The 22804-nt window shown below is 53.7% G+C and overlaps 1 protein-coding gene across 3 annotated transcripts in view; it reads left to right on the forward strand.

Annotated features, from left to right (window-relative positions):
* Positions 1–18297, forward strand: part of CNTFR (ciliary neurotrophic factor receptor) — a 42895-nt gene extending 24598 nt beyond the window's left edge. For all 3 annotated transcript variants that reach the window (XM_066256879.1, XM_066256880.1, XM_066256881.1), the window contains 7 exons: positions 3498–3731; positions 10988–11105; positions 11285–11451; positions 12552–12715; positions 16443–16623; positions 17423–17591; positions 17682–18297. In XM_066256879.1, the coding sequence (XP_066112976.1) occupies positions 3498–3731; positions 10988–11105; positions 11285–11451; positions 12552–12715; positions 16443–16623; positions 17423–17591; position 17682 (1034 nt within the window). In that variant the 3' untranslated portion in view covers positions 17683–18297. The remainder of the gene's footprint in view (positions 1–3497; positions 3732–10987; positions 11106–11284; positions 11452–12551; positions 12716–16442; positions 16624–17422; positions 17592–17681) is intronic.
* Positions 18298–22804: the final 4507 nt, after the last annotated feature.

Raw genomic sequence — 22804 nt, forward strand, 5'->3', positions numbered from 1 at the left:
AGACACCCTCTTAACTTGACCACCAGCCCTTTTATTGCATTTGAGGCAGCACCTCAAACAACCACATCAGTACAAGGGCTGACTTCGAAACTGCTCGAAGGAGGCTCCAAGAATAGGGAGCTTCCATGTGGATGTGGTCTGCACCATCTACCCCACCTCAGCTGGCTTGCGTAGAGGCAGAGAAGGTGACGGCATCTCTGAGGCCCAGGCACGGAGCAGACCCTGATGGCTGAGCTCTGCCACCCTCAAGCCTGTGGGTTCAAGGGGGGCAGTGGGTTGAGATTCCTGTAGCTTCTTCCTTGTAATACCAACACTGAGACCCAAAGAGCCTGACCTGCCCAGAGCTGTTCCCCAATGGGCAGGGACCAGAGGGACCACTACTGGGCCAGCCCATCAACTTCCTGCCTGTAGTCAGCCTGCCCTGGGCTCCTGTGCTGACCTGACTCGCCTAGGCCTGCAGTAGTCTCTACTGTTGGCCTCGTCCCTGCCCTGTGCATAAACCAGAGCCACATGTGACCAAGGCTTCATCTCTGTGAGTGTGTTAGACTGTTCTTGTGCATTAGGCTGTGTTTTTGTGTGGGTGAGACAAGGCACCTATTTGAGTGTGTTTCTCTGTGTGGTTGCATCTTTCTGCACTGTCCCCTGGTGTGACATTGTCTGTGTGATCGTGCCCTTTGTGGAACTGTGTCACGATTGAGACTGTACCCCATGTGTGATAGTTTCTCTCTGTTTCTGTCTGTGTGTTTGCATCCTTCTTAAACTGTCTTCCCATATATGAAACCATGTTCCCATATGTAACTGTGCCTTTCGGTGGTGGTGCCCTTCCTGTGTACGCATGTGATCTTGTATCAGGTGTTACTACCCCTGAAGTGAGACAGTGTCCCTGTGTGGCTGTGACCTTATGGACAGTTGTCCTGTGTGTGCTTGTTCTTTGTGATGATGTCCTCATCCTATGTGTGTGGCGATGTGAAGTTGCTTAGGACGCACGGGGGGACTGTTTCCGGCATGTGGTCCCCATGTGAGCCTGTGTGCGCAGGTGTGAGGGAGCTGTCAGCTCTGTCCTGTCCCTCTGTGCTCTCTGTGTTCATGACCTCATCCTGTCTCTGTCTCTCATCCTGGCTTCTAACAACCTTTTCACAGCTGATTCCTTTAGAGCATTTGTCACCGCGTCAGGGCCAAGAACCCCATCCTCCTCCTGCTGTTTGATTTAATTTCTGAAATGGACAGCACATCAGTAGGGGCACCCTTGGGGTGGGAGGAGAGCTGTCCCGAGACAAAGGATTAAATCACTGCCATCTTTGGGGTTATTTCATGGCTGTGTGTATTACTGTTGTTGTGTTATTGTAGCAGTGTGACACTGTGTGATTGTCATGTCATGTTGCCCCCCTCTGCCTGTGCCTTGTAGCCTATAGTTTTCTTCTGTCATTGTGTTGTCATTTTTTTCATTCTTGCCCTGTCCTTAACGTCGTTGGTTTGTCATTGTCGTTGGGTTGTGTTTCCATGTCCTCTGTGAGGTGGATAAGGCACAGTGGGGAAGTGTTACCCCACTGCCATTACATTTGCTGTGCTGTTGGGTTGCTGTTTCCTCTTCTTGTGGCTGTACCTGCTCCCCAGGATTGAAGGGCCATCCTGCGTCCGTGTTAGTTCTGAGCTGCTGTTGGTCAGTGTTGATGTGCTGCCGCTGGGACCATGATGGCCACACCCCCTCCCCAACGGTCAGTTTCCAGCCTCCTCCTCAGGCAGCTGGACGCAGAGTCTCTGCTGGGGGGTGGGGTGCAGAGAGAGGGGCTTGGCATGTTTCCTGGAAGCTCCAGGTTTTTGGAAGGGAGGTTGGAGGGGGGCTAAGTGGCTAGGACTGATGGATTGGGGGGGCTCTATGGCTTGAACCTTGGACACTGGGCCTCTGGTCAGGGGGAGGCCCTCATTCAGTCTCTGGTCCAGCCTCACAGCTGTGGCCTCCAAGGCCCCCAGCCGCCGCCCTTCCGCCCTGTTCATCCTCTGTTCGGCTGGTCCCAGCCCCACAGACGAATGGTCAGGGCTGGCTGGGTTTCCTGCTTCCTTCTCCTCTGACAGGGACAGGGAGGCTTACAGAGGGGCAAGACAGAGACAAGCAGCCGGGGAGAGATCTGGAGACATGGAGAGACCCAGAGACAAGGAGAGCCCCAGCACAGGGAGGCTGACAGGGGCAACAAACAGGGACAGATGTTCCAGCACAGAGAAAAGCAGCACTGGGGAGGGGGCTTCAACAGAGGGAAGGGGTTGGCTGTGACATAGGGGATCCCTACCCCCTGCCGTTCTGGTGGTGTTAACAAGTCTAATTAAGAGGCCACTGGCCCAACTTAATTGGCTCGTTAACAGAAACTGCCTCTGAAAATTTCCCAACTCAGTGGGGTAGCTCTCCGAGGGGAGACTTGAGCGAGTGTTAACGAGGGATCCCGCAGCCCCCCACCCAGATAGCTCCCCCTCTTCCCCTCCCACCCTCACTCCACAGATCTGGCTGGGACCAGGAAAGCATCTGTCCTCCCAGACTTGGGGAGCAGGATGTAGAGAACAGATTTGCATCTCCAGGCCCTCCATGCCTGTTTCTCTGCTGGTGTCTGTAGATGGGTGTCTGGGACTTTCTCCTTCCCACATGTCTCCCCCATCTAGCACTGCCTCTCGACAGGTGCTCCCTCCCGCCCTTCCACTCCGGTCTCCTGGGCACTGTCCATCACGCCTGGGTTGCCGAGGCCAGGGCTGGGGTTTGCTTTTGGCTCTGACAGGCCCCTCCTGGGGGCAGGAGAGGAATGGTCAGAGAGCTCCCTCAGTCCCAGCACTCCCCCACCCCCAACCCAAGTAGTTCCTGCCTCACAAAGTTGACAGCTGCCAGCAGTTCCCTAGGGCTCTGGTCCTCCACCGGGTCCATTCTCTCTTCTGCTGCTGCTGCCCAAGCCCTGGATGGCTGGTTGCGGGGGGGGGGGCTTGTTAGGGGGGCCAGAGTAGGAGAGAGAGAAAAAGGCAAGACAGAAAGAGATAAGGATGGGGAAGAGAAGCAGATGGGGAAGACAGAGAAAGGAATCCAGGAATGGGGCCCCTCAGCTCCAGTTTGCCTGGGTAGCAGATGTCAGTGACTGCGCCTGGGACTGTTGGTGGTAAGAGGTTAGGGTCATGGGGGTCAAGAAAACTTTTTAAGAGAACCTAGAGACTGGAGGTGAACTGGGTTTTCGCCAAGTTCTAAAATACCTCCCAGCAATCTCTCTCTCTATCACACACACACACACACACTCAAGAATGCTCATTTACAAACACACAAATTTAGAGACACATAGCTGTACACTTGCACAGCCACAGACATTGTGCACACTCCTCATCTCCCCAAGACACAACATTAGAAACAGAGCCTCTTGGCCTGGACTCTTGACTTGTGCACTTTCACAGGCTGTCATCCTTGCACATTCTGGTTGCTGGGCATGGCTGGGACCTGTGACTTTTGCTCTGTGCCCTCCCCAACCCCACAGAGGCACCCCACGTGCAGTACGAGCGCCTGGGCTCAGATGTGACTCTACCATGTGGGACTGCCAACTGGGATGCAGCTGTGACGTGGCGGGTAAACGGGACAGACCTGGCCCCTGACCTGCTCAATGGCTCTCAGCTCATGCTTCGTGGCCTGGAACTGGGCCACAGCGGCCTCTACGCCTGCTTCCACCATGACTCCTGGCACCCGCGCCACCAAGTTCTCCTACATGTGGGCTGTAAGTGTTGCTCTCAATCCCTCATCCGATGTCCTACTTCACTCAAAGGGGTTATCAGTGAAGCCCAGACCCTTGGCCCAGATCCAGTCCCCTTCCTGTTGGTGGAGGGAGGAGGGCTGTATCACCTTGACCCTTGTTCTCCGATTCCACCCCAACCTGCTCTTCTGAGCTCCTAGCCAAGTCTTGACCACTGAGTCCAGACCCCTGGGTATTTTGCACATGTATCTCTCCTTCCCTTCCCCAGGGTCTTTGAGATCCTGAAATCCTGTTCCTATGACAAGATGGGTGGAGGAGGGCTGGCAGGTCATGGCCCTCCTGGGGCCTGATGAGGAGTAATCCTGGGGTCTCAGCTTGGAGCAAGAGCAGCCACATTCCACCTTGTGCTCTCCCTGGGGCTGGTGATGAGGGCCTTATGGGGAAGGTGGGGTCTGTGGTTACATAGGTATAGGTGTGGGCACTTGGGAAGGCACAGGGAAGAAGGAAAGCTTCCTCAAGTGGGAGGCATGTGGAGACTTAGAGGATTTGGAAAATACATTGAAAAAGTTATTTCTGGCAGAGAGCAGTGTGACTGTAGGCCTGCAAGGCTGGGAGAGCATGAAATGGGGGAAGGGAGGCAAGGGGCAGATCATGATCCTAGAACAGGCGTGGCCAACAGTTTTTGCCGCCAGGCCAGATTAGAAAGAAAACTTTTTTCATGGGCCAGGTGAAATATTAAAATTAAAAAATATTAAATACAAAAGCAATTCATTTAAGCAAACAAAATTTTATTATGTAATTTGTTTATGAATAAATGTGAGTGAAAAAATTTTAATATATAATATTTTAATAAAAATATAATTACATACCATATAAATATCCAAACTGTATCACAATCAATCGAAACAATATTTAACTAATAGACTAATATCCAAACTGTATCACAATCAATCGAAACAATATTTAACTAATAGAATGAGCTTGAAGGGATTATATCGCAAATAAAACAATTATTTCGTTTTACAAACAGCCTGGACACGTTTTCAGTTATCAACTGCAGCTATTGTCTATGCTACAATGCCACTTGATTCAGCACACTTGACCACAAAAATAACGAATTGTTTGACCTTGGGTGCGCACTGGCAAACTCCACCTAAAAGAATGTGGGTTTCACATCGCCGCTAAACGTCAAACAGTTCATACAGACGAGTACGAAAGTTGTAAATCTTTATAATGGAATTATTTTTAAAAATAAAGTATCGCAAATCCATTTGACCAATTATTGGAATTCTTTTCCGCGTATCACTATCTTCTTAAATATCTCAATTTCCAATAACAAAGACACTTCCGCTTCTGAGTAGCTGAGATTTTAAAGAAGCGGAGCATATTAAAAATTTAATCGCAGGCCGCATAAACTCATTATGCGGGCTGGATCTGGCCCGCGGGCCGTATATTGGCCATGCCTGTCCTAGAAGCTAGGGAATGACAAGATCAGGTTACAGTCCTAAAAGATTCCTTCCACTGTGGTGAAGAGAGCAGGCTGGATAGGGCAAAGCCAGGCAGGAGAAGGAGGCTGTTTTGGGATGCAGGATTGATGATGAGGACCTGGGACCAGGGCATGGAGTCAAGGAAGTTGAGAGGGGGTGATTAGACCTCCAGGAGTTGGTGATGGATTGGAGGTGGGGAGGAGGACTGGAGAGTAGAGAGCAAGAGGAGTCAAGACACCTGGTGTTACCAACCACTACAACAGAGACATGATAGGAGGCTCCCTTCAGGAGTAAGATAGTATGTTCCCTTTGGACACTGTCTTTTGGGTTTCCCTAGAATCACATCCCAAGATGAGAATTCATATGCAAGTAGTTTGTTTGGTAGGTGACAGAAACACCATAGGGGAATGGGAAAATGATAGTAAAAGGAAGTTAAGTTAGTCAATAAAGAGTTATCAGCCATTAAGTCTGGGCTCAGGCAGAACATGCATCTCAGAGGTCTCCTGCCAGAGGGGTAAGGGAGCTTGGGTGCTTTTACACCAACTCCTGTCCATCCTTAGCTGGGGGATTCTCCTTGGGTGGGGGCAGGGATGTTGTAGTTCTTTAGTAATTTTGGCCTGATGCCTCAGCAGGCAACGCAGGCTTCAGTGGCCGGAGAAAGCTCTTAGGCAAATAACTGCAGAAGCAGCAGTGGGTATGGGTGACAGATCTGTGGCACCACCTATATCTGTTATAGATGCATTTGTTGGGCTCCTTGGGTAACAGCCAGGAGTTGATGGCTGATAGTCAGTGAATCTGAAGGCCTAGGGTTCAGGGGAGAGGTCTGTGCTAGCAATGGGAATGTGGGGACTTGTCAGCATCAAGGCCAGGGAGGGATGAGATGGCTAAAGGAGAGATTGTGGGATGAAGAGAGAAGAGGAGCCAGAGCGAGCCCCGAAGACCATCCTTTTATAAGGGGTTGGTGGAGAGAAGCCACAACGAGGAAAAGGAGCCAGCAGGAAGGTACAGGGAAGCCCAGGTGAGTGGGATTCAGAAGAGGAATTTGGAGAAGTTGAAAGGCTAAGGTTAGCAGGGTTGTTGAGGGTTGACACCCAGATCCCAGCCAGAGGTTCCCCTGACAGAATAAGTACTCAGAAAACAGTTTTCTTCTCTCCGTGAGCCAAAGATTCAAGCTTCTCTAGCCTCATGCCAATTGAGTGATATACTCCACTATCTGAAGCTGGTTTCTGTACTCCCCCTGGCAGCTACCAAGGGGAGAGATGCTTGAGAGACCTGGGAGCAGGCCTTTGCCCTGTTGTCAGGAAATTGGTGTGGACAACCATGGGAAATGTTAGGTTAAAGGATTGCTCAGGGTCCTCCACAAAAACACTAACCCATCAGTAGGGCTAGAGGAGGCGTGGAAATAATGTTTTGGTGGGGATGTTCCTTTACCCACAGAAAAGCCTTTGATATGATGTTGTTCCTAACCAAATGGCTTACTTGCAAACCAGGGGTGGAGTAACCCCTGTTGGCCAGGTCTAAAAATGCAGGACCAGCCTACGGGTGTCCTCCCTGACCCACCTGCAGTGGAGGACTCAGCCTTTCCCCCAGCTCTTACCAGGGTGGGAAGGATGAGAGTGGGGGTAGAGAGGCCATATACTTAGTGTCATGGAAGAAGGATGAGGCCAACTTGGCACTGTACTTACACTCCTGACTTCTCAGTTTGATTCCCACACATCTTCAAGATGGACAAAGTTGGCAGTAATGGCTGGACCTTGGTGACCCTGAGCCCCCTGACAACTTGATCTTCTTTGAGGGGAATTGGGTCTAGAAGTGATGGCTATAGACCATACCCATAGGACATGCCCGCAGCTACCGTGCTGTGATCAGAACCCAGGGCCTGACCGCTCCCCAGGCCCTGCCTGTCAGAGCAGATCTGGCCACGAATTGGCTGTAGCATTAGTAACAGGTACTTATCTCTTACTGCCTTATTGCCTTCTAAAGAGCTGGTCAGAGGAACAGGGGACATTAATCATGATTGTCTCAGTCACTTTTTATTAGTAACAAGAGACTGAGTTTGGCAACACTCGATATCAAATTATCCTTCTTGCCAATGCTCAGAGAACAGGACAGAGTTATCCCTGATTTGTGGGTCATTCAAACAAAAAATTATTTAATGTTTATCTTAAACATATACGATTTTTATTTCTCTATTTCCATGGCAACCTGGTCATAAAAATATTCTGTTGGAAGTCCTGCTAATCAGACTGATCCCTGAATTGCTTTCTCTTAATCCACCTTCCTGCCTTCAGGTGGAAACTCACAAACAGCTCGAGGAATCCCCTGCCCAGGATGATGAAAGGACCCCCCCCCCCACATTAGGAAATAGGGTCAAAGGGTTCCCTTTAATAGTCTTGTTTAGTAGACACAGCTGATGCAGTGTTATTTTGATTTTAAGCTAGAACAAATCAGAGATTAATAGACTTAAGTTTAAATTGGACAGTTCCTTATCTATTTTTTAAAAATTTGTATTTGCTTGGTCAGGATGGGAGCCCCAGACCCCCTGGTTCTATACTGCTTTGCCTCAGCCCTGTTTGGCTGGGAAGGAAAGAGCAACCTGCAGGAGGCAGAAAGGGGGCCTTTGGGAGCCCTGAAGTTGGAGTATATCAAAGGATGCCATGAAATGAAGTTGGGACAGGCCGTGGCCCTTGAATGCCAGGCAGGAGGAGGAGTTTGGGTGGGGCCTGGTCAGGGCTAGAACTGGAAGGATCCCTACCCCCAGCTTGATCCGGGCTGGCCAGGGGTGTGGGCAGCCTGCCCCTCCTCCTCTTTGGGCAAGCAGGCAGGCTTCGTGCGTGCCGGGGGCTCCAGCCCAGGCGGGCTGGCGAGATGAGAGGAAAAACATGCGGTTTGGTGGGATGGACATGGAAAAACAAGCCAATTAGGAGGAAAACAAACAAACCCCGGGCCAGTGAGGGCACATGAACACATGCACACGCACACATGGGCCCGCATGGGACCCAGAGACATCCTGCCTCTGGCTGACAGCATCACTTGGACATCTCAGAAATCCCCATAAGAGGCAACTCGGGATGCCTGGGCATTCAGGAACACACTCGTATGCCCAGAGAGTGATACTGTGGTATGTATGCATGCAAACTTTTCTAACGTGCTCTCACATGGTGTGCAGTGCATCTGTGTGAACACACTTGGAATTTTGGGCACCTTCCCATACCCGATTTGAAAAATGCATTCAGACTTAAACTCCATCTGTATACAGTGTCTCAGGTATGTGGTCTTGCTGTCACTGTGTTTCAGACATCGTGGCACACTCACACGTGCTCTCCCAGAATACCTCAGCCTCACAGCTTTACACAGATAGTCTCAAACTCGAACAGCCTCTCCCTGAGTCACACACGCAGTCATTCAGTCACACATAGCCAATCAGACAGTTCCACGACTACAGAGTCTCTGTCACACACATGAAGCCTCAGAGTTACACACATCGCTTCACAATCGCATGTCTTACGAAACTGCTGCTCCCCTGACCCGCAGCAGGCCCCTGATCGCACACTGTCCCACAGCCTCACACTTGTTCTCTCACAGCGCCCCCACCCCCGCCCACCCGGCCCCTCAGCTGGGCTCCAGCTGCAGCAAGTCACTCCTTTTCTTCCTTTTCTTTGTTTTTCTTTCCTCCTTTTCCCTCTGAGAAACCTGGTCCCTGTCAGGAAACCCAAGCCCTTCCTCACTCAGGGCCCTGCGCCAGGCAGGAGTAGCCGGATGACAGACAAAGCCCTGCCTGGCCCCCCAGCCCTCCGTGACCTGCCCAGTTAGAGGGGGAAACTTGGGGGAGGCTGGAGGGGAGGCTGGTTTGAGGGGGAAGGACTGTCAGAGGAATGAAGGAGGCTGGTCAATGAGGAGGCTGGTTGGGGGAGGGGGTCTGTGAGTTTAGTGCCATGGCCCGCTCTGCCCTCCTAAGAGTCCCAGGTGGCAAGGAGCTGACTCTGCAGGCTTCAATCCCCTACCCCCACGCCCTTCTCCTTTGAAGCTCGGGGGGGGGGGGGGGGCAGCAGAAGGGAGGAGTGGAAGCTTTTCAGCGACCTCGGAATGTCCTTTCCTTCTGGTGTGGCTGCCAACAACTCTGGCCTGGCCCACAGGCCCCCACAGGGCACTTCCTGTGTCCTTGGCCGCCCCCCACCCTACCCCCACGCCTCTGTGCTCCTGGGCAGATAGGGAAGGGATATGAGAGGCATACAGTATGAACATGGAACAGACACGAGATGGACACAGGGCTAGGAAGACTTTCCAGGGGAGGCAGACAGCAGTGGGCAAACGACAGGTTGCCCTTGTGCAGGCTCAGCCAGGCTCTGGCTCTCCCTTGCAGGCCTGGGGCATACAGCTGCCTCTGCCCACTACACCGAATATACCCAAGCATTCCTGATGCTTCTCTGAGCCCTTCTCCTGCTGCAAAGCCACACAGCGTCCTTGGGATTCAGCCCAAATACATACATACATATTTCACACATACTGGACATGTACATGCAATCACAGAGTCACTCATAGTCATGTGCACACTGTGGATAAATACCCACAGTTCCCCGTGTGTCACCATGGCCATTCAGCAAGCATAGGCATGTACTCCCCTTCACTGTCCCTGGCTTATTGAACTGCCCCCCTCCTATTTCCTGTCCACCTGTCAGGCAGGGGGTGGGGAGGGGGGGAGGGGGGCATAGGAGGGAGGTGTCAGTGTCCCTGGAGCCACCGAGGACATTCCTTGCCTGGGTCAGATCACAGAAGCTGCCTCCTTCCAGGAACCTGAGCCGGCTGTCCTCACGCCTTACCCAGCGCCTGAGGGTGGGACAGCTGGACTAAGTGTTCATCGCAGCCAGAATGTGGTTAAACAGCAGAAAAGACTTCCCAAGTATATTTGTGGTTATGTAGGTGGTATTCCCATCCTTGGTTATAGTCCCAGCTTTGACTTGCTATGTGACCCCGGGCAGGTCTCTCTCCCTCTCTGGGCCTCCCTATTTCAGAGTGAAGCCAGCTGCTGACCATGTCAAGGGCTTTTTAAGGGATCTATGATGAAGAAACTGGGGCTAGGGCCAGATACACACCAAGCTTCCTCTCAACAGGCATATTCACAGACACACAGTCACCTATGGACACACTCTGAGAGCCATGCACATAGATGCACCTATACAGGTACCTACATCCCATCGTGGGTCACTTATGTCATACACAGACACATATAACATATATACCCAGGCATGCAGACATGCACAGATACAAACGTGAACAGCCACCCAGTACTGTTGTTCCTGTGGAACCACCAGGCCTGTGTTTGTGTTTCTCATTCTCTACTGAGGGGAAGCTTGGGGTGGCTCTTCTCCAGGGAGCAGACCCTGATCACCCTAGCAACCAGACTCCCCTTGGCCTCTGCTGCACAGTTTGGGAATGGACACAGTGTGGCAGGAGATGTGGGGCTGGGCTGATTCCCCCAGACATCACCTCCATCCTGTGATTGATGAGCTGAGGCCCGCAGCCCCCTGCTCCCCACAGTTCCTGCCTCCATTGAGCAGGTGGGGGGGGGGCGGCTCCCTCTCCTTACAGCCCTTGTTTTTCTTTAATTAAACATCTGGCTCTCTGTGGCCTGGGAAGCCTCAGACCCTCGCTGACAGTCCCCCCCCCCCAACCTCTGGCATTGCTGATGGGTTGGAGGGGGAGAGCTGGGGTTCTGGGGCCCACCTGTCCCCATACTAGAACAAGGGACTGGGGACTCCAAGAATGCCCTGATCATGCTGTCTTTACCTCCAGTGCCACCACGGGAGCCTGTGCTCAGCTGCCGCTCCAACACTTACCCCAAGGGCTTCTACTGCAGCTGGCATCTGCCTGCCCCCACCTACATCCCCAACACCTTCAATGTGACTGTGCTGTGAGTAGATGTGCCTGTGACCTGGTTTCAGCTCTGACCTCTGACCTCTCCCCTGTACCCCCCCTACCCTCAGCCCACAATCCAGACCCTAGCCCAGCCTTTGGCTTGACCTTCCCCCAACCTCTGCCCCACCTGACCCTTGATGTTAATAACAGTGCCTGGGCCGCACCCCTCCCCAGGCACGGCTCCAAAATTATGGTCTGTGAGAAGGACCCAGCCCTCAAGAACCGCTGCCACATCCGCTACATGCACCTGTTCTCCACCATCAAGTACAAGGTCTCGATAAGTGTCAGCAATGCCCTGGGCCACAACGCCACAGCTATCACCTTCGACGAGTTCACTATTGGTGCGTGGGAAGTGGGGGAGGGTTCCTGCTGCATACTTCAGTGGGACTGTGTAAGTGGGCATGTGCCAGAGGTGTATATGAGCATTGGTGGGATGTTCACATGTGTGCAAGGTATATGTGGAATGTAAACACACATGTACAGATATGCTTGGCATGTATATACCTGTGAACGTTTGAGTGAACGTCCTTCACCTGCAGGGGCCGAGAGACCTCTCCAGCAGCTCTTCCCATCATCTTCCTGGCTCTCGCAGCATACAGAAGGGGGAGGGGGGCAGGCTGGGCCAGACCCTTGTGCAGCTGCAGCCTCCACCCCCCCCACGCACTAATAGCTTCCTTACGGCCTGTGATGAATGAGGTGTCAGAACAGGAGACAGGACTGGGACAGATAACTGCACTCCCCTCAACCCCCATCCCAGCCAGACCCTCTGCCTATCTCTGCTCCATCCCAGCCAGACCCCTTGCCTTCTCTTACTCCAAGTCAGACCCTCTGCTTGCCTCCCCACCCTGTTGCTGGACCCCCAGGCAGACTGTTTCTACATGAGCGAGGCCTTTATATGTTCCCATCAGATCCTCAGCCTACCTCTAGACTACATCTACAATACCTGTAGGCTGTCTTTTAACCTTGACCCATAGAGCAGCTTCAAACCCAGACTCTTCTAAGGGAGGCCACGTCTCAGTTTGGAAATGGAGAAGCTGAAGTGGAGAGCCAGCCTTGGTGGGGAGTGTGTGATGCTGGCGCAGGGGGGTGATCAGGTGGTGATGGGGCTGGTGGGAGAGCTACTACATAGGCTTAGTAACTGGGAGACTGGTATTCATGAGAATGGGGTTGGGATGGTGGGATGAAATTTGGGATATTGACATCATGAACTAGTGACAACGACTATAATGACAGTCACCGATGACAGTAGGAATGTGAGAGGTTCAAGTAATGAGATGGTTATTAATGGGGTTGCCAGGCTTGACAGCAGAGAAGAGGGATGGCTACCATAACGATGATGACAGTGGTTGGTGACGAGACATGGTGGACGTGGAGGCTCAGTTGAGGAAGTCGTGTTGCTTCCAGAGATTAGTGTGGTAATGAAGCTATGTCTCCTGAACAGTGAAGCCTGATCCTCCAGAAAATGTGGTAGCCCGGCCAGTGCCCAGCAACCCTCGCCGGCTAGAGGTGACATGGCAGACCCCCTCAACCTGGCCCGACCCTGAATCTTTTCCTCTCAAGTTCTTTCTGCGCTACCGACCCCTCATCCTGGACCAGTGGCAGCATGTGAGTGCCCTAACCTACCCTACCCAGGTCCCAACTGCCTGAATCAGAGCCACCAGGCATGGGAGATACTTGTGTCCCCACTGGTAGCTGTTCCAGTAGAAAGCCTGAGGGCAGTCAGAGAAGCTTTCCAAGGGGAGAAGGCACCAGCTGGGCCTGAGAGGAGGATGGAGCTGAGGAGGGTATCCTGATCTAAGGCCCTTACGGATTCACAGAGACTCCCGTTAGTTGGGAACACATCTGTCTCAGTGGCTCCCCAGAATTGTGGAGAGAAATGCTGGGAGGAGAATGGTAGGCAGGGTAGGCAGTTTCCTTACTTCTGGCTCTCAGCCCTAAGTAGGTATCTTCCTCATATTTTGGCCCAGTCTCTGAGCCTGTGCTGGACCCAAGGGCCAGGACAGTCTCTGTCCTCAAGGACTCACAGGTGGGTTCAAGGAGTTAGAATTAGGCAGTGGAATCAAGTTTGGTTTAGGATGTGAGTTCCGGCCATGACTAGTGTCTGGGCTCCGAAGTCAGATCTGACTTAGGGGTCAGCTTAAGGTGATGGGTCAGAAGGTGGCCTGGGCTAGGAACTAAGCAATGGACAAGGGGCAGTGTGGGGTTAAGTTGTGGTCTGGGATGTTAATCAAGCTGTGATTCAGAGCTCTGGGGAGCAGACAGGACTTTGGGGTACACCTGAGGTTCTCTCTCCTTGAGAGCCCTAGGTCCATAGAGTTGTGGGTACTCCATATGGCCCATGAGTTCTTGTTGAGCTAGGACTGGGAGGGTGCTTCATGGGGCAGCTCAGGCTGGCACCTGGGGACCAACCTGTATCCCCATTGAGTCCACCAGGCTCCATCCCCATCTCCTCATACCCCCCTTCCAGATAGCCTTTAAAGTGCGTAATTCGATTCCAGGGCGCCTGTCCGGGTTGCAGGCCTGGCCTCCACAAAGGCTGCTCATACTCTCACATGTTCCCTGACGGAGTCCGGAGTCCCTCCCGCCTGGCCAGCTGCCCGCGCCTAATGCATTGCTAATAACCAGGGTCTAGTTTCACAAGCCCCCCTCCCCCGCTAACGAGCTACAGGCAGCAGCCCTGCGCACGTCGCGGCGCACACGCCTTGCAGTGGACCTGGCACACTGCCCACCACACACACGGAACATGCACACACACATGTGGTCCGCAGGAGGAACCATGCACCATACATGCATGTGACTAACATGGCAAAACCATGCATTGGCCTCCACCATCGGCAGAGCAGATCTCCACACTGAGGTGGGCAGGGCAAAGTATGCGTGGCTCTGCAGCGAGAATATGTGTGGCTTGTGGCACATGCCAGCTCTGTTCCACGTCTCATTGGCATTGCAGCTGGCCAGGTTTATGGCTCTTTTGAACTTGACTTTTGCTCTGAATAGAATCTACTCTCCCTAATTCTTGACCTTAGAGAGAGGCAGGTATATAATTGGGGGTGAGAGTACAGAGGGGAGAATAGAGAAAAATATCACTTGGGTTTTCAGGAGGAAATGAGAGATACAGGCCAGGAATGGCACAAGAATGGGCACCATGAGGCCTGAGCTGTCTGTCCATGGACAAGGGGGAGGCGAATACTGGGACCCAGCTTGGGTTCCCCTTCCTGGAGTCTTCTGCTCTGGCCCTAACTTAGGGAGGCTGGGAAACTGCATGGGGAACTCGGGTGAGGCTGAAGCCAGCCACTAGGAAATTCCTGCCAATTGAGGGTACATTCTCTTAAGGGAGTGGATTAAGGAGTTGGTGACAATCTAGCAAGAAGGTCCCAGGCCTAAGTGATAAGGCTGCCAGAAGATGTTGGGCTTCTGTGACGTATTCCTAGAGGTATGGTGCCTACCATAAGCCCACCAAGGAGGAGGTAGTTTGATCTGCTTCCCATGGCTCTCTCCCTTTGGGAAAAACACACACACATAGGTCTGGGAGACAGGGAGGGGACTAGGGACCGAATCCTGTTGAGAAGGAGCTAAAGGAGCTGGGGCTGCTCAGCCAGAGGAAGTCTTTGCAGAGCAAAAGGGAGCCGCAGGACCAGAGGTGGAGGTGGAGCCCAACTCCAAGAGAGGAGGGACTATGGGATCCACTGATCTTCCAGGGCTGGGAGTAGGACTCACTAAGCCCAGGTCTGAGCTCAGAATGGCTCTCACCCTTACCCTGACCTTTACCAGTGGCTCCCACCTCAGGGCCGCAGACTCACAGGGAATTGGAGGGGCTTCCCACTCCACTTGCACCCAGCTGCATACACACAAGTACACATAAACAAGCATGCATGTATTCACAGCCTGTCTGGTCAGGTAGCCCAGACCCCAGTTTTCTGGGGTGGGGTGGGGGAGATTGGAACAGGGACCAAAAAAGCCCTGAGGCCAGACGTGGCCCAGAGCAGCCCCCTCCTCTGCCGCCTCTGCCTGCTGCCCCTGTTTACGAGGCGGCTTAATGAGCCGGCGGGTGCCGCTGAGATGAACCAGAGCCCAGCTTGGGCCTGGGAGGGGAGCTGGACAGGCAGGCCAGCCTGGAGTATGGGGGGAGACCAGCAGGATAAGGCTAGCTTTGGGGGGGATGCCTCCAGGAGGAAATGGAGCAGCTGTTCTGCTGTCCTCTCCCTCCCCAGGAGCTGTCCCCCAACTCCTTTCAGCCTCAGGCAGGGCCATAACCACACTGAGGCCTTCTTGTAGGGCAGGCCCAGCTGGGGCCAGGCTGGTAGGTGCACCGGGCATCTGGGAACCCTTGCGTGAAGCTGGAACTCATGATAATGGCAGAGCTGGCTGAAGTCTGGTGCTTACCATGTGTGTGAGTCCTCATTACAACCCTATGAGATAGATCGTTAACACCATTTTACAGATGGGGGCCGCAAGGATTGTAGAAGTTAAGTAACTCAGGCACCTAGGTAGTAGGGAATGAAGCTAAAATTTGGACTCAGGTAGCCTGGCTCCATGTCTGTGTTTGTAACTTTCCCTCTAAGCGGCTTCCTGATGAGAGAAGAGAGCACAGTGCCATTCTCTCCCACCTGTTACTCCTATCACCTCCAGGCTGGGACTAAGGTCAGGTCTCAGGCTGAGGGTTAAGACTGAGTGGGATTACAGCAGAGTCCAAACACTGAGCAAAGCTCTCCTTATTCTTCCCTACGGGTGCTTCCAGTCACCCTAAAGATTTTCTTACTCTCCTCAGGACCGTCTTCCCTCCCTTGAGGGGTCTCCTCCTTGAGATGTCTTTACTCCCCTACAGGAGTATTCTCAATATCCCCTCTCTCCCCAGGGAAGTCCTCATTCCCTCCAGGGATGTCTTCACTTTTTTTTTTTTTTTTTTACAGAGACAGAGAGAGAGTCAGAGAGGGATAGACAGGGACAGACAGACAGGAATGGAGAGATGAGAAGCATCAATTATTAGATTTTTGTTGTGCATTGTGACACCTTAGTTGTTCATTGATTGCTTTCTCATATGTGCCTTGACCGTGGGCCTTCAGCAGACCGAGTAACCCCTTGCTCGAGCCAGCGACCTTGGGTCCAAGCTGGTGAGCTTTTGTTCAAACCAGATGAGCCTGCGCTCAAGCTGGCGACCTCAGGGTCTCAAACCTGGGTCCTCGGCATCCCAGTCCGACACTCTATCCACTGCACCACCGCCTGGTCAAGCGATGTCTTCACTCTCCTCTCCCCAGAATTGTTTTCACTTCCTCTGGGGATGCCTCACCTTTCTGACTCCCTGTGTCCGCCCACCCCTGTGGTCTGGCTGCAGGTGGAGCTGTCTGACGGCACTGCACACACCATCACGGACGCCTATGCTGGGAAGGAGTACATCATCCAGGTGGCGGCCAAGGACAACGAGATCGGGACGTGGAGTGACTGGAGCGTGGCCGCCCACGCCACACCCTGGACTGAGGAGCCACGACACCTCACCACCGAGGCCCAGGCTCCAGGTAAGCCAGCCCCTGCCCCCTGCGCTCTCATTCAGCCTGCACTGTTGCCTGGCTTTATCCTGCTCCCTCTAGCTCCTCCTGGGACATGGACCCTCTGCCCCAGGGTCTCCACATTCTGTGTGGCTGCCACAGTCCCATTTGTCTGCCCAGACCCTGCTGTTCCTGGTCCTTGCTGTCTGGACATTCTTTTTTTTTTTTTTTCTGAAGCTGGAAACGGGGAGAGACAGTCAGACAGACTCCCGCATGCGCCCGATCCCGGCACGCCCACCAGGGGCGACGCTCTGCCCACCAGGGGGCGATAATCTGCCCATCCTGGGCGTCGCCATGTTGCGACCAGAGCCACTCTAGCACCTGGGGCAGAGGCCACAGAGCCATCCCCAGCGCCCGGGCCATCTTTGCTCCAATGGAGCCTTGGCTGCGGGAGGGGAAGAGAGAGACAGAGAGGAAAGCGCGGCGGAGGGGTGGAGAAGCAAATGGGCGCTTCTCCTGTGTGTCCTGGCCGGGAATCGAACCCGGGTCCTCGCACGCTAGGCCGATGCTCTACCGCTGAGCCAACTGGCCAGGGCCTGGACATTCTTGGTAGAGGTCACTGGGTAGAGGGGTCATCTCTGAGCCTTGGGGGAAACAGGATCTGCCTGATGGGGGAGGCAGGGCATGTTTGAGAGAGGAGGCAGGGCTGTCTGATGGGGGACGTAGCACTGGTCTGACACAGGAAGCAAGAGCAGTGCTCCTCTTGAACGCCTAGATCCGGGTGGGACTCTAGCCCCGGCCTGCCCTGAGTTTCCCCAATGTTCCCCAGAGACCACGACCAGCACCACCAGCTCACTGGCACCCCCACCCACCACGAAGATCTGTGACCCCAGGGACCTGGGCAGCAGCGGAGGACCTTCAGCGCCCTTCTTGATCAGTGTCCCTGTCGCTTTGGCCCTGGCTGCCGCTGCTGCCACTGTCAGCAATCTCCTGATCTGGTAAATCAAGTGAGGCTGGGCAGCAGAGGAGAGCCTGAGGGGATCCCCGCCCCACCCTTATCCCTCACAGCCCCTGCCCTGTCTCCCCAGAGCCCGGCATCCCGTGAGGACATGCCAGCGCACCTGCAGAGGAGCAGGAGGCCGGAGCTGAACCCGCAGACCCCGGTTTCTATTTTGCACACGGGCAGGAGGACCTTCTGCATTCTCTTCAGACACAATTTGTAGAGACCCCGGCAGGCCCGGGCCTGCCACCCCCTAGTCCTGCCACACCACAGCGGCCCTCCGCCCTCCCTCAGGGGAGGAGGACCATGCAGCTAACCCACCCACCAAAGACCGCCCCACCCCATCCTACCCCCTTGGGCTGGACCCTCCAACGCCAGCGACTCCCAGGAGCCCTTGGGGAGCCTGAGGGGAGCCCGTCACACCCACAATTTTTCCTCTTGCCCTAGCCTCCTGTCTGTCCCAGGGTCTCTGTTGCCACCATCAGATTATAAGCTCCTGACACTGGGGGGGCCCAGCCATCTCCCTCCCTCCAGTGCCCATACTTTTCAGTCCCCCACCTCTGCTCCTGTTTTGTACGATCTTCCCACTTCCCTGCTCCTACCCCACAGTATTTAATGCCCTGTCTGTCCCTTCTAGTCTGACTCAATGGTAACTTGCTGTATTTGAATTTTTTATAGATGTATATAGAGGGGTGGGAAGTGGGGGGGGGGTTCTCATTAAATGTCACCATTTCATGAGTCCTTGGAACAGACCTGTTTTGGGAGGGTATCTTTTCCAAGGATCCCTCCTCTTTCAGGCCTGGAGGAAGAAGAAGTTATAGTTGGAGAGACAACTCTCTCCATACAGGCAGCTCTCAGGCACGCGTGTCTGGGTTTGGGGCTTTCTGCTTCTTTGGAGGGTAAGGATGCCTGGAGGTCAAGGGGAGACTGGTGGGGAATAAGGGGCCCAGTGAGGCAGGTACCATACGGGGCTGTCCAGTCAGTCCTGGAGGCTTGGGGCAGACGCCTAGCAAGGGCCGTCTCCGGAGCTGCCCTCCCTGAGTACCTAGGCCAGGGCTTGACACAGGATGAGGAGGCCAGACTTCATCCTGGGGCTTGGGGAGTGGTTGTCATCCCTGCCATCCAAGTGACAGTCCAGAGTTGCTATCAGGTCAGAGGGCTGAGTGCAGAGCGGCCTGGGCCTGGGCAGGCAGGCTACCTGAAGGAGGCCACCTGAAATCTGACTAGGGATCAGGCCTGTGCTTCAGGATTTGAAATGTGGAGTACAAGGGTTTACCCTGGGGTTAGATCACAGGACTCAGTGTGAGCAGAGGACAATCAGCCTTTGGTTTTACAACCAAAGAGGCTCAGTCCCTCTCTACACCCCACACACCGTTCTAGTTCCTCAACTGGGACTCCAGGGTCCCTTTGATTTCTCCGCAGAGGAGGGGCACCTGGCTGCCAATGGCCTGCTCAGGTCTGGCCCTCCTTGTAGAAGCTACCTCACTGAGGACCCTTAGCAGAGAATGTCCAGGTCTGGGACCCAAGTTGACAGGCAGCTCTGGATGGGGGTAGGGGCAAAGGGGTAGATGAAAGCTCCAAGCTGGGGATCTACGCATGGCCCTGTTCTGAGCCGGGACAAGAGGAGAGAAGTAAATCAAGGCCATGAGCACATGGACTTGGGCGCACACTGCCCACAGCAGGCACTGACACCGCACCTCTGCTGAGCCCCAATCCCATGTCACACGCACCCCAATTCAAATCCTCTTCCTCTGGCAGGGTCCAGAAACAGTCGTTCCTTACTGGTCTCAGCAGGCCTGCGTGGGGTCATGCTCTGGGAAGAGGATTCATAGTCCTCAGCCCTGATGAGTCAGTCCTGGACAGGACTTGGGGCCGGGTGAGAGGCTCAGAGTGAAGGTGACTGGCTCTCCTACAGGCCAGACTAGAGGAGAGGGGTGTTCCAGGTGGGAGACCCCATGGAAAGCAAAGGCCTAAAGTCAAAGTAGAAAGGCCTGGGGCTTTTCAAGCTGAATAGGCAGCTATGGGAGTACCTGACTCCTTGTTCACAGGAAGAGGCTTCCAGGGTGAACATCTGATAAGTGGCTGTGGAGCTGCCTGTGTACCCTGGGACCCCAGTTCTGCCTGTCTCTCTGGTCCCAGTGAGCTGTGGCTCGAGCGTGAACCTGCACTCAGGTCCAGCAGCTCTTGGCAAATACATTGTATTCCTGGAATGGGTCTCTCTACTGTCCTTGGGGTAGGAGGCCTGAAGTTAGGGGATCTCTGGTCTGTGCTGACTTTCTGCCTGAGAGCCTTGGTCAACCCTGACCTACCAGCCGCCCACCCAGGGCTTGGGCATCAGCAATCTGGCCTCCATTAGCAACATGGGAAAGCAATTATGTGGGGCTTGGGGAGGAGGAGGAGGGAGGAAGGAGGCCTGCAGGAGCCTTGGAAGCTGATGGAAAGGAGGACTAGGGCATCTCCCTGCCCCCAACCCCAAGAGAGAGACCCAGCCCCTTCCTAAAACTCAAAGTGGCTGGAGGGTACTGTCATGCCTTTAACCAGACTGGGCCTGGGCCTGGAGTCATCTCTCCTTGGGGATCCTGGCCCTTGACCTCACAGAGGCTGTTTGCCTTGAAGGGCCTTGACTGTTATCTGCTACTGCCTCTGTTCTTCCACATCCACTATTTCCCATGGTGGTTCTGGGGAGCTGGAGATAAGTATAGACATCATTTCTTGGAGCTAAGTCACAATTCAGAGAATTAAAACGCTGCTGGGAGACAGTTGGATCCCAGGCCCGATGTGCATAGCAGCCCAACCTCTCAGCTCACTAGTTCTCTTTGCTTTCCCAAGGGGCTCTGAGGATGGGGACCCCCCTGTGACCCATTTCTATAATGCTAACCTGACTCTGCCCCTACCCTCTTCTCACTGAATCTGTTCCTTTCTCTGTATATATGTCTTTGTCCCTGGTCCCTGTTCTTGTGTTTCCTATGTCTCTATTCCATCTCTGTCTCCTGTGTCTCCATCTCCTGTTTCTGCTGCCCTCTTTGTTTCTCTAGCCATCTCTTCTCTGTCTACATCCCTGTCTTTGTCTCTCTGTCTCCATCTCTCAATCTTCCCTTTTTCTGCCTTTCTCCCTATCTCTGTGTGTCCATCACCATATCTTGGAGTCTCTGTGCCTCTGTCTCTTGCTGTGTGTATCTCCAGCTCTGTGTCTCTTCCCTGACGCTGTCGCTGTCAGTCCTTCCCTTTCTTTGCCTCCCTCTGTGTGTTTCTGCACTGGTCCAGACCACAGTCTGTGGCCACTGTGCCTCCCTGACCCGAGCTAGGGGCTGTCCTGGCTTCTGCTGCCCCCTCTCGGCCACGTGCCTGCCCTTTATTCCTGCTCCTGGTCAGGCGGCTATCTGCACACACATTCCACATCTGCCTTCCAGCATCCAGCAAGGAAAGAGGGAGGTGGTTGGGAGACACTAGGCAGGAATCCCTCCTGAGTAGCCTGCAACTCTAAGAACACTCCAGAGCTAGAGAGCTCACTAACTCCCTAGGCTGGGGTTCTGAGGAAGTTCGTTCTCACACGGAGAGAAGAGAATGTTTGGCTCCAGTCTGTAGCTCTGCAACCTGCACCTGTGTCTTTATATTTTTGAGGCCCACATGTTCACTATGCCCATAGCGCAGAGCTATTGAACCTGACTCTCAGATGGTGGCACCCGTCTAGGGGTGCAGAGCTAAAGGGCGCGGGGCAGAAAGGGTTGGGGGATAGTCTTCACACCCTCTATCTTCTGGATGAGGGCAGAGGAGGGAAGGAGATCTGAGAGGGGAGTCTGATAGAGCCAGTCTGAGGAGAGGCTGGAGGGGGCATTATTTGACAGAGCCACTCTGATGAAGAAGGCTAATTTGAAGGTGAGTGGGTCTGAGATGGCCTGTCTGACGTGATTATTCTGCAGGGAGGCTGGCCTGGGACATGCTGCTGAAAAGAGCTCGTTTGGGAGAGCCAGTCTGAGGGCACAGGCCGATCTAGGGAGGGTCTGAACGGTCTAGTCTGAGGACAGACTACTCTGAAGGCACATGGGTCTGACAATAGGATCACCAACTAGTCCTAGCTTCTTGCCTGGGACTTTCTCAGTTTTAGTACTGAATATCTTTTTTTTTTTTTTTTTTTTTTTTTTTACAGAGACAGAATCAGAGAGAGGGACAGATATGGACAGACAGGAAGGGAGAGAGATGAGAAGCATCAATTCTTCGTTGCGACACCTTAGTTGTTCATTGATTGCTTTGTCATATGTGCCTTGACTCGGGGGTTACGGCAGACTGAGTAACCCACTGCTCAAGCCAGAGACCTTGGGCTCAATCTGGTGTGCTTTGCTCAAATCAGATGACCCTGCGCTCAAGCTGGCAACCTCAGGGTCTCGAACCTGGGTCGTCCACATCTCAGTCCAATACTCTAGCCACTACGCCACCATCTGGTCAGGCTAGTACTGAATATCTTGAGTCTTGGGAAACCCCTCAGTCCCAAGCAAACCTGGACAGTTGGTCACCTTATTTGAGAAGGCCTTGTCTAACAGCACCAGGCTGATGGGGGAGGCCAATCTGTGTGTGAGTAGATTCAAGGGGGCCTGATCTGACTTGCCAGTCTGAGAGAAGAGGCTGTTCAAGGGTAGATGCTTCTTTGGATGGGAATCAGGACCAGAGGGGGTCAATAGGGTCCTTCCAGAAGGGCAGTGGCTTGAGGAGTGACCACCAGGGGGCAGGGCAAGCTCTCAGGAGAATTAGAGGCCCTAGAGATGGAGGCAGACAGTATGCAAAGTGTGCCTGCAATTGCATGTCACTGTGCCATCCCATGCTAGTTTGTGCTGTTGTATACAATTGAGTTATGTTTTTGAGTGACATGGTGACCACAGTCACATCTGTAATGTGTTAGGGTGTAGCCTTTGATGGAGAATATACCAAATGTGGTCGTGGCCAAGGCCTTACCTGTGGCTACATGGAAGAGAGCAGGAGCATGGTCTGGGCTCCAGGACAGGGCGGGAATGGGAGTGAGATAGTCAGAGAGGGTTCCCTGGGAGGGGCTGAGAGACAGAATCTGGGCTTCCCTACCTGTGCCTGCCCCTGCCTACCATGTATTCCCTTAGAGTCCAGACACAGAGCTAAGAGCTTTGCTCACACCTAGGGACAGGCCCAGGCCAATCTGCTCGCCTAGGCCCTGCTTCCCTCCTCTCCAGCTCCCCACTCCTGCTC

This window comes from Saccopteryx bilineata, chromosome 2 (assembly GCF_036850765.1).
Source record: "Saccopteryx bilineata isolate mSacBil1 chromosome 2, mSacBil1_pri_phased_curated, whole genome shotgun sequence".
NCBI lineage: Eukaryota > Metazoa > Chordata > Mammalia > Chiroptera > Emballonuridae > Saccopteryx > Saccopteryx bilineata.